Here is a 16090-nt window from a genome sequence, read left to right on the forward strand (position 1 = left end):
TTGATGTGTGCATAGATGATCTGTGGAGCACCAGGACGAGAGCAGTTTTCTAATAAGATATACCCGCTTTGGCCCCTCTTCTCGCCTAAACTGTCAAAGCTGATTCGCTTGAGCATTACTGAAGCAAATCCCAACTCTAATGTATTCCTCACACCTACATAAGCCCATTTTAGAAATTGCCTCCTATTGAGAAGTTGAACTTTTTTTTGCTTTTTTTTGCTTTATTTTGCTGATCCATATTCTGACCCTGACTCCGGGCCTGTGTTGTTTGTGCCTGCTTGCACAAAAACACACCCTGAAATGTTCGTTTCTTCGCGTGCAGGTAAAAGCCCTTACCTACTGTTCACCAACCGACATGAGATCCGACGCATTGACTTAGTGAAGAGGGACTACAGTCAGGTGGTATCCACACAGAAGAACGCTGTGGCTCTGGACCTGGATGTGGCAAACAACCGTGTTTTCTGGTGTGATCGATTTCACCGGAAAATCTACAGGTAAAAAAATAGTTTTTGAGTTTCTAAATCTTTAAATAATTTGTGAAAACAATTGTATTTAGGATTTACATAACACTGCTGACAAACTGCAGCATAAACAATAGATTCCTCACAGCTTGGACAAATGTTTATTTATCTTCTAAGCAATTTTTACATTTTTCACTATGCCTCATTTAATCAAAACGCCTGCATTGTCAGCGACTAGACAAATATATTTGAAATATGAAGACGTACCAGAGGCATTATAAGAAAGAGACACGGCGCTGAACAAAGCCAGTGATGCAAGGAACATTTTCGGGGGAGAAGAACTTTTTGACAAAGTTTTGTGGCAAAGTCTTTATAAGGTTTTTGTCAGATTTGACTGGGAATTCTTTACATGCAATTTATATTTTTGCACAACCTTTGAAATGAAAGGTAATCAAGCTTTGAACTGACTGCCTAAAAACAGCTTCTTCAGAATGCCTCGCTTGCTTCTGGAAGGATTTTGACTTGTTTTTTTTCTGCTAAAAATCATCAATATTTCTAAATATGAACCACTCAAAGATGTTTTACTTTCATCTATTTGCACTCCACCTGTGGTTTTCAAATGTCTGATTTTTAAAAGAACTGTGCTTTAATTATATTTTGAAACACGATTTCATAAATCCTGCACCGATGCACACTGATGAAATTTCCCTGTATGTGATGTAGTTAGATCTTCTCCTTTATGCTTTTGATGTTTTTTGGGTTCAATCAGCTTAGCCGATGGCTCAGACCTGCTATTATTTTAGATGAATTTCACCCTTCCTTTTGTTATCCCAACTACGTTTTCTCCCCAGAGTGTCTTCTAATTGGAGCACTGTGTTCTCTTTATAAAATTGATGTTAAGAGGAAAAAAATCTCTGGGGAAACTAAAATTGAAATTCCTGTTTGGGAGCACAGCTCCCTTGCCCTCGCCTCACACCTCTGCTGGGGGTCAAATCATTAGTGAGCAGGGCAAACCCTGAGTGAGGCCTTGTCTATTCTGATAAGTGGTCCATCTAAGAAGGATGCTAACCCCAGGATGAACCTGAACACTGCCCAAGGCTGTAGCTCCCATATCAGCCCCATTCTTTGTTCTGCAGTCTCTTCACTTCAGAGGAAGAATGGAGAATTGCTCTTCGTCATATATTATCTGTTGGGGTGTGTCCCGTTTGTGTTATTATCACTTTATGTCCGCTTATATTTTGTCAAATGAATGTGCCAAAAGACTTAACTTGCATAACAAAGAAGAACATGCCAGCTATATAACTGTGTCATTCACTTATTGATTGATTGATTGATTGCTAATGCTAGATTTACTCTTGTGATTGGAGTTTTTCTTCTTCAGTTGGAGTTTAATCAGTACTAAATTATTTTTTAAACAAGCAGGTAAAATTCTTTGGCTCTGAGTGCAGTCACTAAAAATCAATATTTTATAGTAATAAATCTTCTGGTAGGGCGCCACATGATAAGACGGATTGTGTATACATCCTCATTATCACAAAATAGTGCCCTGCAGGCAGCCAACCAGGCTCTGCCTCACAATCTTTCTGTACATCGATTTTGTAATAATGGCTGGCTTGATGTAGATTATCCCTTACATATTCTCATCCCCTCAAAACTCTCCCTCATTCTCTCCTTCCGCATTCCCGCCTCCTGCTCCACCCGCAGTGCCTTCATCCACGAGGCCAGTGACCCCTCCCAGCAGGTGCCACTGGTAGAATCATCTCTGCAGACCCCTGTAGGACTGGCTGTGGACTGGCTCCAACACAACCTGTACTGGACCGACTCAGGGGACAAATCCATCTCCGTGGCCTCGGTGGACGGCACCAAAAGACGTGTCCTCATCAGCACTGACCTGAGCGAACCCCGAGCCATAGCACTGGATCCGCACCATGGGTAAGGAAGTGGAGATGTATGCATACAACACCAGACATCTGCACTGTTAGTACCAAGTATTAAAGAAACTGAAAGACAAGATCCATAATTATCACAGTTTATGCATTTTTAAAAAGTATGCTAATTGCTGAGCTTCATGCTGTGAATTTACATAACACTTAGCATATCAGCACATAATAAGGTCGAACTGAGTTCACATAGGATGCCCTCCCATCTAGTTCTATACTATACTTTTTGTCCTCTTTCATAATTTTAAACATGATGGTGGCGTTAACCTTAAACAGAGATATGTTTAGCAATTTCTTCTGGGTCCACGTCTAATGATAAATATTCAGTATGAGAACACTTGTTGTATATGAGAATCCAGAGTATCGAGACTCTGACCCATTTAACATCCTGATAGTTTTTGACAGCCTGAGGAGCTTTATGAAATGGTGCCAGGCTGTGATTCTGCAGCTTTTGTGTTTTGGTTATACAAATGCAGATTAAAAAAAAAAAATCAGCCACAAAGTAAACATAAATAGACACACAAAGGTGCTTTGGTGAGGCAGGCACACACACACCACAGAAATGCTTTACACTGAATAACAGTTTGGACAAAATTGTCTTAATGCCAGTAATAAACATTTACATAGAAGTGAATGTAAATTACTGTGTCTTCACTGCTTTGATTGCTCGCTCATATCGCCAAATAACCATTCAAAGTGTGCTGAAGTCATACCAGATAACAGTTTTTAAATTTGGTGGTTAACAATGTTGGGATTTGGCTCAATGTAAATCACAGCCATGGCAATCCAAATGAAAGCAGAGTGCTCACAGACGTTAATGGTGTAAGCGATTACAACCACTGCTCAGCTTCTAGTCATGACAAAATGGTCCTGTTTGTCCTGCATACCAAGGTGAGGGATCTAATAACCATATTTTCAAACCGCAATCACATACTCCATCAGCGAGGACAAAGGCTGCAAACAGTAATGCTGTCAACTTGTCAAACTTGTCCTTTGTGTCAGAGGCCCATGCTGTAGCTGCTCCAATCCTAATATGCTGTTACATGTACGTTTACAATTACACTTACACTGTAAGCTGGTATTAGAGCAGATGGGAGATAGTGAAATATTTGTACGAGACGTAACACTAATATTGGTGGTCTTTTGACTTGTATTGTAGTTTTGTGGTGCTGAAAGGACAGCTCCGAAATGTGCACTTGTCAGAGATCTTTTACAAGAATTCCCTACAGCACTCTTTGCTGTAGAAATGTCTCCCTTTCTCTGCCCTTCTCTTCCAAAAAATCACTTCCACAAATCTTGGATGGCATTACCTTTGCTTTTGTATAGCCTGTAGTGGGGGAAAAAGACATTTGTGTGCCCTAGTTTTGCAGTCTTATGTATATCTGATTGTTTTAGGCTGCATATTGCTTATGCAACTTTAGGCAGCTTTTTTTTCATCTTTCCAGGACAAATATTTTGGTGCAGCTCTCATATTGTTATTATTATTACTATTCTTATTATTCGGTTAGTAAAGGAGCCTACTTATGCTGGGTAGAACTGAAACAGCAAAGTAAAAAAAAGCAAAAGAGGAGAGCTAAATTAAAGTAGTGGACAGTGACAGTGATGGCTTACTGCCGAACCACTTAGCAGAACAATGCCGTGGGACTAATAACTGCTAAAACCCTAACTGGATAATAACACAATGACTTTGGTGTCTTTGTTCCAGCTTTATGTACTGGTCAGACTGGGGCACGCGAGCCAAAATAGAGAAGGCCGGTATGAATGGAGTGGACCGACAGGTGCTGGTGGCTGATAACATTGAGTGGCCCAACGGCATCACACTGGGTGAGGGGAGAACAGCTGTTCTTCATTATATCGTGCACAGTGCTATATTTTACCCTTTTTCCTCAACAGCTGTTGTGAATGTGCCTGAAGCGCAGACCTGAAAGGAGCCGATGCATTCAATCAGCTCATTTTTGATAAAAGGTCAAAAGTAATTGAAATAGCACAAGTTAATGTTTAACGATAATGGAAAGAAGTAGTTTTACAAAGTTATCATGGCCGCTTCGGAATGATATTGAAAATGTTTCAGGTGTTATAGATCAACACAGTAAAACTTGCTGTTGTGTAATGGTGAGAATCTGACATTTCTAAAGTAATCGATATCACCTAAAGGGATTTGCTGGTCAGAGTGCGAGAGTGCTTACCGCAAGGACAATCAATTTCCACTCAGCTCGGGAAATTCCTATCTACATGTTTGTGTGTTTGTCTGTGTGCATGTTTGCACTCCGCAGATGTGGCCAACCGCCGTCTGTACTGGGTGGATTCCAAACTACACCTCATAGCCAGCGTGGACCTGAACGGAGCTCACCGCAGGACGCATATGTCGTCCGTGGAGAGACTGGGGCACCCTTACGCCCTGGCTGTTTTTGAGGTTTGTGTTTACTCCTTTTATTCCATTGCCTCATTTTGTAGAACTCAGCATAGATTTTCAGGGATTTTGGGCAGTTGTCCATGATATCACTCAGCCTCCCACATCTCATCATATCTACATCTCTCTCATTAGCCTCAATGGGGGCCTGCAGAGGCACAGGCAGCCCAAACGTAATGACTGTTGAATTCAATTTATTTCATGCTCAGTCAGTGGGTGTCCTTGTGTGTGTTCTGTTTGTTTTTCCCTCATGGGACTGATTGGTTGAGCATACTAAACAGAAACAGCTAACACACACATACAGACACACACTTGAGCTTTTGGTTGTCAGCCAGTTTCCCTCTGTGCATGTTATGTCAGGGCCTTTAGAAACCTTCAGTCTGGACTGGTGCCAAGCAGTCCTACACATCCGTGCCAGTGTGCAAACGTGCTTTTGCTTGCAAACTCCTGTTACAGGAACATCCTTTAAAATCAGCCTCCCTAGGGGAGACCACAGGCAGAGGTTTCCTTCAGAAGCAGACCAAACTTACAGGCGTGGATCTTTGAAACTATCCGCTTTGGTGTATATAATATAATTATATTTGTGACCTAGAGAGCAAATAGAGGTGTTATTTTTAAAATGTGCCTGAAGTTGTCCTAAATGTAAAATAAGTTCAGTATAAAAGTATAATGAAGCTTGTAAAGTTCAGTCATTTACTAAATTGGATTATGACTACATTCTGCCACTTCTATGTAATAAATATTTTTATAATATTTTTAAAAATGTTAAATTCCTCTACATGTTCGCACAGTTTACCATTTAATAAGTGTAGCATAACCTTGAGGATTTTCTACTGCATTCTGTGCTGTAAGTCCGGCCTGTGCCAGCGCTGTAGAGAGCGCTCAGAGAAATGATGATAAATTCCCTCTGCTGTAACACATAATCGATCGGGACGTCTCTGCTCTCTGCCCTGTTGTGACTACAAGGTGACCTTCTTGTTCAGCAAGTTGGACATACACCAGTTCAGTGTTATTGAGTGGGTCTTGTTGTATTGTACATCACATTACAGTACCATCTCTTTCTGACTCAGTGACTGACTCAACGCAAGCACACACGTACACACTCGAGTGTAGCGAGGCCTGTTGTCTCGGCACTCGCTGAGGATTAGCCTGTGGTTTCTAAGTCAACTGTAAAAAACATGTCACTTCCTATCTAAGACTCTTTTTTTTAAAACTGTTGATGAGGTTAACTAGGGAAAGAAAGCAAAAAGTTTATTAATAAAAAACCAGCAGGGTTAAAACTTCAGCCTGTGCTGCTGTTTTGTGATCTATATTAAATGGGTTTTAATTATTTAAAGCCTCGTGCTGCTGAAAATACATCCCAGAATGTTGCAACATTTTAAAAATCAAATAATTGATTTGATTTTCTTATATAAAAAGACATCATTGTTTATTGTTGCACTGCTGCTCCATGAATAGCAACCTCCTATTTACAATTAAACTCCTTTGCATTTCCTCCATCATCTTAATGATCACATTAAAAGCCAATTAAACATGCTCGCTCTTCTGCAGAAGCTAATGGGTTAGACGATGTCTGTCAACAAATACTTCCAAGTGCATATTTCCCTTTCCCTAATTTTCTCTTTATTTCTTCTTCTGAAATAAGTTGGACTGGTATCATCAGACAAGTACTGACAGCATTTAGCCGTCCAGAGTGACAAGCTAAGGGCAGCTTGTGTCCTTTTTCTTGGTCACTTTTTCTTTTCAGACCCCTTTTCATGATATAGTCACACTAAGGAAAACAGTGGTTGGGAACAACTGTACAACCAAAACTATTACTAAACGAAATGCTTGCTTCGAAGACAGGGACCAGGTCTGGAGCCAATTGCAACGTGAAAAGTCTGCAACAGTAGGAGACATCTGACTCTGTTTGCATAAACCTAATGACGACAACGAAAGCTACACACTGAAAATCAAGAGGAAGAGAGAAAAGCCTAAACAATTAAATATAATGTTAAATAATTAACGCTGTTAGTCTAACCTGAACTGTGGAAGAGAAACACTTTGGTCACTGAATTTCCACTAGTGTCACATTGTTTCTTTTGTTTACGTTAATGTTTAACATTAGTTGCCTGGTGTGTCCAGCTCTGCTAGCTGTGATGTTAGCATGCTGACTGTCAAAACCGTGACAGCAACAGTCGACTTGTTGACGTAGCTTAAAGGGGCCCCTTTTGAATTGTTGCCTTCGGCTCCAACAGACTCTAGAAACACCACTGATTACATTCAGTCTATTTGTAAATTGGTAGAAGTCCCAAATCTGTTGGTGTCTGTTGGAAATCCGTTCCATCTCTATCCAATGAACATCAAACAGAAATCACTTTAACTGTTTACATTCAGAGTCCAAGGAAAACCTCACAGATTTTAAACAGAATTGTTGCTGCATGTAGTTGTTGCAGGACGGTGATTTAACTGCAGCGCAGATTCTGCAGTTTATTTCTGATACAACACTCTGACTTCAGGGATCTGATGACACAGTTCACCAATCAGATACCACTGTTAAAATAACAAACTGCGTTCTTCACTCTGAGGATAAAATAAAATTCAACAATACTTTTTACAATATAAGACAGCTTTTAAATATATGATTCAAACTTTACAAGACTCTAACAAACTAGTTCTGACCTGTCGTGTTTTTCTCCTGTGTCTTAGGATCGTATTTACTGGACAGACAGAGACAAAGCAGCAGTCTTCATGGCCAACAGGCTGACCGGGGAAGACATCCATGCCCTTGCTGAAAACCTTAATGACCCCCATGACATTGTGGTCTTCCACCAGCTTCGACAGCCACAAGGTGTGTGTGTTTGTGTGATTGAGGCACTTGCATGTGTCCTTAGGCATTTCCAACAACAGTTTCATCCCCTGCCTTTGATTATGTGAGCTGAGTTTCACCTCTTCTGCATGTCCATATCATCCTAGGCGCATGTATAAGTAATAGTGAGCCCTGTGATTGTAGTAGAGCGAGTAAAGCAGCCGTACATTCACGCTGTGTTCAAACTCTGCCTTCAACTCAGTTTCCTCTAATGGGACAATCCAGATCCAAACTGAACTGAACAGAGCACTTAATCATGAATGTGATATGTGTGTGTTTTTTCCTTGCATGTCACTTTCCATATCTGTCTCTGTCATTCTCTCTTACTTCCCAGTGCATTGTCTGTGCCCATTTATATTTTATCTTTCACTGAATTTCATCACCATTTTTTCCAGTTTGATCTTCGTACACCTTTGTCATTGTTTTTGTTAAGAAATGAGACTCTGGGATGAACACAGTGGACATGTACCTGACAGAGTAGCACAACTGGTCACATTTCTGTATGTTACCAGATTTTATTCTTTGCATATTTCTGGAGCCTTTGTTTACATAAAGTAATTAACTTTGTTTAAAGGGAATTCAGCAGTGCCCACAGTGGGGAACAATAAAGTACGACGACTGTGCCTTCCCGGCTGTGTTATCTCCTCACATTGCATTAATGTTAATCTTATTTATATAACCACAGCCGTGTAATTCTCCCTGTCTCCGTCTTTCTTTCTCTTACTGTCTCCAGGCCCAGACAGCTGTAATCTGGGCAGCGTAGCCAATGGAGGTTGTGAGTATTTGTGTCTTAAGGCTCCACAGATCACTGAACACTCCCCCAAATACACCTGCGCCTGCCCCGATGGACAGGACCTGGGGCCTGAGATGAGAGGCTGTGTGCCAGGTGAGGCTGGGTGGTAATGGAGTGTTTAATGATCAATAACACCTAAGGGGGCTTTTTGTATGCTGTGTTTACTGTGGAGATAATTGGATCCTGCTTCTCATGAGGAATGCACCAGTATGTTTTTATCAGAAAATTTTTATATGCACCTATATCTTTATTAACATTTTAAAAAACATCAACAATACAACAAATTAAAATAAAACAAACCAAAAACAGCTTTTCTTATTGTACATCGTACACCCACATCCAAACAATCTGTTAAGCATAAAACCAATGCTCTTTTGCTGTTGTTTATCTGTCCTTCCTTCCACAAATCACAAGAATCACAGCTCTTGCCACATTTTGGTCAGAATTTCATCAAAACTTACACACAGTGTGAAGGTGAAGACTTAAAGTTCAAGGTCATATTTGTAGTTTTACGTCCAACATCCGTGAATTGTTATGGATCGTGAGCCTAATGAGCTACAGCGATATTAAGGTTCTGCTTTAGAAAAAAGTGCAAATAAATAAATAACCTAAATATTTAAATGTAAGCAATAAATCTGTAAAATTACTTTTACTTGTACTTGTACAAGTTACTTGTACTTTACTTGTTAATTCACCGAATGTTTTTTTTTTTGTAAATTTATAGTACATTCTTCTTATATTGGATATTGAAAAAAAATGGAACTTTTCTGTCTGTTAACTGTTTAACACAAAGTTAGTTACATACTGTAGTTATGTTAGTGTAGTGTGTATGGCAGGTCTTTATTAGTAGGAAATGCTGTAAAAAGTATGAAAATAAAGGTAAAAGTGCAAAATTTATGCCCCTTTAACATTTTCCAAAGCCATCCACTCGACCCGATTGTGGTCTTTTCTGGGCCAATTCTGGCCTGCGGACCTTATGTTTGAATTCTCCTAATGTAAATTGATATATGTCACATATACTGTGTTAATAGTAACACAGTATCTATTTGGCTGATTGTATTTTTGTTGAATTTATGTTAGGTAAATGTTGATTTTTAGTTTGCTTAATGATTGAATATGTTCTATAAGGGATCTTGCAGCATCATTCTATGAAGATTTTAATCATAAAGTGATGACTGTTGTGGTCCTTCCTGTCTTTTTCAAACACTTTAAGACATTTACACTCATTTCTTGAGCTGAAAGCTTTCGCTCTGCTATGACTTTGCCTGCAGCAGCGCCAAGAGATGACATGACAGCAACATCTTCACCCCCCACTGAATTTACTCCGGGCACTGGAGCGACAGAGGGAACAGGAGGAGTGTCACAGGCGGATGCAATCCCTCGCTTGACCACAGCTCCATCTGGCTCCCCTGAGCCTCTCACACCCCTCAGCACACTCAAGCCTATGTCCTCGCAGGAATCGAAGGCGTTGGGCTCCCACTCCACTGCCACTACTATGATTCTCTCCACCACACCTGCAGGAGACAGCAGCGTCTCACAACACTGTAAGTGGGCTGTGAATTGTAAATTGTGTTTATCAGTTCTGAGTCTGAAGAAAAAAAGATATATGATGATATGTGACAGAAACCATTAGTCTTACATTCAGAATTGAGGATATGTCAGGTGCTCCAAACCTTTGTAATTAACATCTCTCACATGTCCACCGAGGGTCCTCTGCATGATTTGGAAAAAAATCAGGCACAGTCCTCTGACAAAGTGCCACTTTCACCTGAGCGGCCTCATCTCCTACCAAATACCACATCTGATGGTTTCATTCATGCTCATAATGTAGCTAACAGTCTCACCCTCGCTGTAATGATGGCATTAAAGTGACGTATCTACAAGCCCCAGCAGCCAGTCATCTGGCTTTAAGAGCAGTAATGGATGGCTGTTTCTCACCTTGAAACTGTCATTGTTCCCGCCATAAATTGAGCTCTGCGTAGGCGGTAGTGTATTGGGTCTCTTTAAGGGAATATATGCAACCATGAAAGTGTGCATTAATAAGCGTATTAGTAACTATGTTGCATGAAAATGAACGATAGAGTCACAATGGTGTCTAATGGAGCCCAGATGGATGGAGTGTAGAAGGTCAAGGTTGCATTGAGGGAAAATTTGAACTTTTTCCATCTTCTTTCCCCTCATTTCTCTTTGCAACACACTCACATCTGTGCACGCATGATCACTCATTCCCCACCTCGTGGTCTTTATTGCCCCTCTTTTTCCGCCACCTCGTCCTTCCTGACTGCACCGCTTATCTTTCACTCTATTTCTCACACTTTTTTTTTCCTCGTGCACGCTTTCTCACTTTTATCCTTTCTTGCTCCTCCATCTTTTCCTCCTGTCGCTCTAACACCTCTCACTTGCTTCATCTCTCCCTGCAGCTGGAAGTGAGCATTTCCTCCTGGGTGAGAACCTCACTGTGGCTGTTTTGGGAGTGGTCATCCCCATCGGTAAGTTAGCTGCAGCTCCCCTTGTCTGTTTTTGTCTGTCCATGATAAAGGCTGCTGTCTCAGTGCTGCCTATGGCCAATGTTTGTAGCCCATCCACACTGACCTTGCTGTGGCAAGGCGAGAGAAGCCTGGCCTACAGGTCTCCCCCACTGAGGTTTCTCAGGAGTCATTTTCTGTGTGTCTGACATTGCTGCCACACTGCATTATTCACTTCACACCATGTTGTGTTGGGTTCAGATCTTTTGTCTGAAGTTCGAGTACTTTACTTTCAGTGAAAGTAGTTTATTAATCTAAATGAACACAATCCTTTTTTTTTCATTCACAGCAGGTTGTTTGATGGAGAATTTGAGTCTCACAGTCTGATTTCAGACAAACCCAATTTCAAAAAACATTGAGATGATCAGTAAAATGTAAATAAAAACAGTGATGGGAATCTTACAAACCTTTATTTTATTTTCAGTTGAACATAGAAAACATATTAAACGTTTAAAAAGAGAAAATATACAATTTTAAGAAAAATATTAAACATTTTCTCAAAAAAGTTAGGACAGGGTCAAGTTTACCACGGTGTAGCATCCCCTTTTCTTTTAACTAGCCCGTAAACATCTGGGAACTAAGGAGACCAGCTGTTTGACTTTTGGGAGAGGAATTTTGTCCCATTCTTGTTTGTTATAGGATTCTAGCTGTTCAACAGTCCAGGATCTTCTTTGTTGTAGTTTTCTTTTTTCTAACCTAATTAGTTGCAAAATGTTGCTTTTCCTTTTTTGTTGTCTCCATCCTAACTTTTATTGGCACATCAAATTCAATTATTTTTTCTAACATAGTGAAAAATCTCAGTTTAAACATTTAAACGTTTAAACACATTTTTTTAGTGTCCTCTTGTGAATAAAATATGAGTTCATGAGATTAACACACACATGCAATCGGCTTTTATTTACCATTTTTGGAGTTGGTGTTGTAGATAAAATCGTTCTCATTTCTAGGCAAAGACTGGCGAACTTGCCTAGTGCACAATAATCTGCTGTTGCCAGGTTTCACTGCTTAATTAAACACAAAAAAACACCCATTTGCTCCACGAGTTTGACTCAGACACTGTAATCAACCAGCGTGTTCACAGATATTAGAGGAAGAAGAGGTGATAATTATACCACATAAAAGGTGGTAAGCTGAGTAAAATATAATTAAAAATGCAATGCTGTGATTTTCCGATCATTAAAATGCAGTTTTAGTATAAAGGAAAGCATACAAATGATGAGAAGTGACAAATGTTGAAATGATGAGAAAGGATGCCAGCAACACATTTTAAAAGTGGTACAGGGACAACAAAAGAGTGAAAAAGCTGTAGAAAAAGTTGATAAAGTTAACTGCTAACAGGTTATTAACATGTCTGGCTTAAAAAAGTAAACATCCCAGAGAGGGCGAGACTTCGAGAACTAAATATGGGGAGGCGTTCATCAATGGTTAATGACCTGATGATTCATTTAGAAAACAGGGATTAAAGAGAATAAGTCTTATATTGAAGCACAGAGACAATATTTAAACAGACCTACTTTATAACAGCCTTACGTCACTGCTTGACTCACTATCTTTATATTTGAAAGATATCTTTATATTCATATAGAATTTAGAGTGCTTTTAGGATTCGTACTGATATTTTTGGTAAATCCAAGATTATCTCAGTTGTTTTGGTCGATGCACTGGGAAATATTAGTTTATGTAATAGTTGTAAACAGGCCTTTTTAGAGCTTGATCTTGAGTGTAGCTGTGTAATGATGTGCTGGTCTTCTTAAGATTTTTGTTTTTTAAAGGCAAGAAAAACAAGACATCACCTTTAGATAAATCTAAAGGCTGCAGGAAAATGAGCCTATGTGAGAAATGTTATTGTACACTGTGCATCTACAAAAGGTGCGACACTAATACATAATGCTGAATTAAATGAAGCTGAACAAAAATGAGTGAGCCCGTTAGATCAGATGGACTGTTCTCAATATATACTTAATAAGGGGAACATTCTGTAAAGGGCCCCAAAAATATGATGCCAGTAAAGCACGAAAGCTTTATTGGTGTAATTTAATGAAACAATATTAAATTAAAATGCTTACTCAAGGACAGATATGCTGTGATGAGTTGCCAGGAGATTGTGCAGTAATGAGTTCAAATTTGTGCTCCCTGAGGACAGTTTAAAGTGAAATTACTCCATTTTGGCCCTTAATGGTGCTCTGTGTTGCTGATTTAGAGTTTGATAAAGAAAACATGTTGGTTGGTGTATGACCCAAGTTTGACCCAGCGTTTAGCCCAGCCTCCCACACACAACCTCTGCACCGCAGCCCCCTGCCCCCTCTGTCCCCCCGCATGCCTGTTCTGCTCCCCTCTGTGCCTGTCATTTCATGCCATGGACTCGTTATGCCTCGTTAACGCTGCCCCCCCCTTCCCATGTCCCTGCCGCTGTGTGTTAAACGCATGCAGTTCCTATCGTTGCCACAGTGGTGTTCGGCCTGGTCTGCACCGCGGTCTACCTGGTGTGGCGCAACTGGCGGCGCAACTCCACCAAGAGCATGAACTTCGACAACCCCGTCTACCGCAAAACCACCGGCGAGGGCGAGGAGGACGAGATCCACATCGGGCGGACGGACGCCATGGGACACCATGCGCACCACCACCCGTACCCTCAGGGCGTCAGCATGGGAGTCGTGGCGGCGGGAGGGGGCACCTGCCCGCAGTTCATTGCCCTGCCTCTCGGGGGCAGCATGCCAGATCCCGGGACTCACTGGTACGCAGAGCAGCCCATGCTCTCCACTGCAAAGTGACCTGCAAACAGGAGGCAACTCCTGGAAAAGATGGCCGCTCAAGGCACACGCACACACAGTGAGGTCTGAGGTGACTTGGACTGAGTTTGCTGAAGGAATGAACAACGTATCATCAAGTGTTACATGCAGTCATTCCCAGCCATATCCTATGCCAGTTCCCATTTGAAAACCACCAGTAAGACAAACAGGACTCTTAAAAAAATAGTTTCATACCTTTTTTCTGTGAGATGAGTCTCATTTTTCTTCAGTCAATGCTGAGAATTAATCACTGAATTATAAATGTGTGCTAACGTGTTTCTGACTTTGACCTCAGCTGGAATAATGGAGTTAGAGTGGTTCCTCTTTTGCATTGAGTGAGGCTTGTGCTGTGTGTCTTATATTTTGTGACAGGGGCTAGTGAGAGACTCTTTGTCATCCTTGATGTATTAATTTGGGCTTGGTGTTATTCCCGGTGGGCCCGCAGTGCCCTGGGAACGCTATTAGCGAAGGAGGAGCTGTGGAACTGGGACAGCCTGTGCGTTGATGGGACAATCTGTACAGATTCATGTTAGAGCCAATCACATTGTTGTTGCTGGACTCGTCTTGTGTAAGTAACATTTGTGTGGGTTTCTTTGAAGATTTTTTTCCCCATTTTGCGATTGATTTTTAAAGGTTACTAACTACATTTCGTGCTTTCTCTCTGGTTCAGAGGAAGGCCTTTCAGGGTGAGTTGTCTAACATTTCAAGGTGTAGTTGAACACAGTTGATTTGAGAGGTTATGTATTTATCTGACCTTCAACACCCCTGAGGTTTAGTTAAAGAGCAGCAGGTTTGCAGACTGAGCGAAGTAAAAAATGAGACAAAGAGTATTCAGCTTGTTTTCTTAGAGCAGGGAGAGTTAGAGGGGAGTGGGTTTTACACAGAAGTTCTGTCTTCATTATTGTGGCTTGTTTAGATGTTAAATGGTTTGAGAAAAGCAATAGGCGGCCGCTTTAGGCAGCTGCAGCGTTATGTGGTTGACAAAATTCCTCGAGTGTTAATAATTTTATTTGATCACCTGCTTTTGACTGTGACAAATGTGCACAGAAATACACATGGGGTGCAGTGATAGCAAATTCACGCTGTTCTCCAGAGGACGGAGACAGTGTGCACTTGCCGAGCGTAAACACAAACAGCATGCATAATTGTTCACCAACTGACAATGCAGCCATTCATTGTTTCAGGCAAGATACACACACGCGCACACTTGCACGCACGCACACAGTCTCCACTTTCTGCGATGGCCGATATCTGAGTGGACAGTTTTGGATAGCGCCGTGTGGGAGGGCCCGGCCGGTGGCTGCATGTCTAGAAAGGCCTGTCATGTGATGTAACCGAAGAAACCGAAAGTCAGGGGGTGATGTAATGAGGGTGATACCAACTTGTTGTGTCAGTAAACATGCTTCATACTGGTCCCCCTCCCACATCTTTAACACATATACGCCACTTACAAACCTTAAAAGTCTAGTTGTGTGTATGTGTGTGTGTGTGTTCATTAATATGCATGTGTGCTAACGTTCATCCCACAGCCATATCTGAACTGTTTTGTATGCTCTTTGTTGCACAATCCTCTTAGAATGCCTTCTGTATTGTGTACTGCATGGAAGAAAACAGTGCGTGGAAACAGGTGTGTTAGTGAGTGTGTGAGCGAGTGTGACCGTGGAAAAGCTGCGAGGGTGCTTTTTGATTCATTGGTTTGTAAATATGTTTTCATAAAGTTTTTGATAATGTATTATATACTTATGTAAAAGAGAAGCTGTACATAAGATTTTAGATAAAGTGTTGACAGGTATATTAATTTATTTGTATAAAGGAGAGCACTGCATTCCCTGGTTGTAAAAAAAATCCAAATGATCCACCAAAGTGGTTTGTGTTGTTTCTTGCTGTGCATCATTTCGCATCCTCTTTTTTCTGTGCAAAATTTCTTTTGTTGTTAACCCTCACAAAATGTGGAGACCCTTCCCCCAAACCACCCGCATCTTTGCAACATTTCCCAACCTCAGTGTCAATGAGATGATTGAGTTTTGTTTATTTGTGCCTTTTTTTTTGTTGTTGTTGTTGTTGTTTTACTTCTTGCGTTTCCATGAAATAGACAGGGATCAACCATCTACTGTACATGCAATGATGAACTGTGTTAAGACCAAACTGATTCCACTTTTTTGATTTCCTGTACTGGATTACTTTTGAATATCTCTATATATTGATATATAAAATATGATTGAAAACAGCCTGTGCTGTTGTATTTATTATTTCCTTTTGCAACACGGTTTTACCATTAAGGAGTTTTCAAACAAGGTGAGTTGCAAAATGAGTTGCTTTAGAGC

At 40.7% G+C, this 16090-nt stretch overlaps 1 protein-coding gene across 3 annotated transcripts in view; it reads left to right on the forward strand.

Moving 5' to 3' along the window:
- LOC101480547 (low-density lipoprotein receptor-related protein 8) overlaps positions 1 to 15600 on the forward strand; it is an 84637-nt gene extending 69037 nt beyond the window's left edge. Inside the window, exons 10-18 of one of the 3 annotated variants that reach the window (XM_023155227.3) lie at positions 323 to 494; positions 2166 to 2393; positions 4107 to 4225; positions 4675 to 4814; positions 7500 to 7641; positions 8393 to 8545; positions 9727 to 9996; positions 10873 to 10941; positions 13408 to 15600. In XM_023155227.3, coding sequence (XP_023010995.1) covers positions 323 to 494; positions 2166 to 2393; positions 4107 to 4225; positions 4675 to 4814; positions 7500 to 7641; positions 8393 to 8545; positions 9727 to 9996; positions 10873 to 10941; positions 13408 to 13748 — 1634 coding nt within the window. In that variant the 3' untranslated portion in view covers positions 13749 to 15600. Of the gene's footprint in view, positions 1 to 322; positions 495 to 2165; positions 2394 to 4106; positions 4226 to 4674; positions 4815 to 7499; positions 7642 to 8392; positions 8546 to 9723; positions 9997 to 10872; positions 10942 to 13407 lie in introns of all 3 variants that reach the window. The other 2 variants (XM_014413564.3, XM_014413565.3) reach the window with 2 other exon arrangements.
- The last annotated feature ends 490 nt before the right edge of the window (positions 15601 to 16090 follow it).

The sequence above is a fragment of the Maylandia zebra genome, linkage group LG18, assembly GCF_041146795.1.
Source record: "Maylandia zebra isolate NMK-2024a linkage group LG18, Mzebra_GT3a, whole genome shotgun sequence".
In the NCBI taxonomy this organism is placed as follows: domain Eukaryota; kingdom Metazoa; phylum Chordata; class Actinopteri; order Cichliformes; family Cichlidae; genus Maylandia; species Maylandia zebra.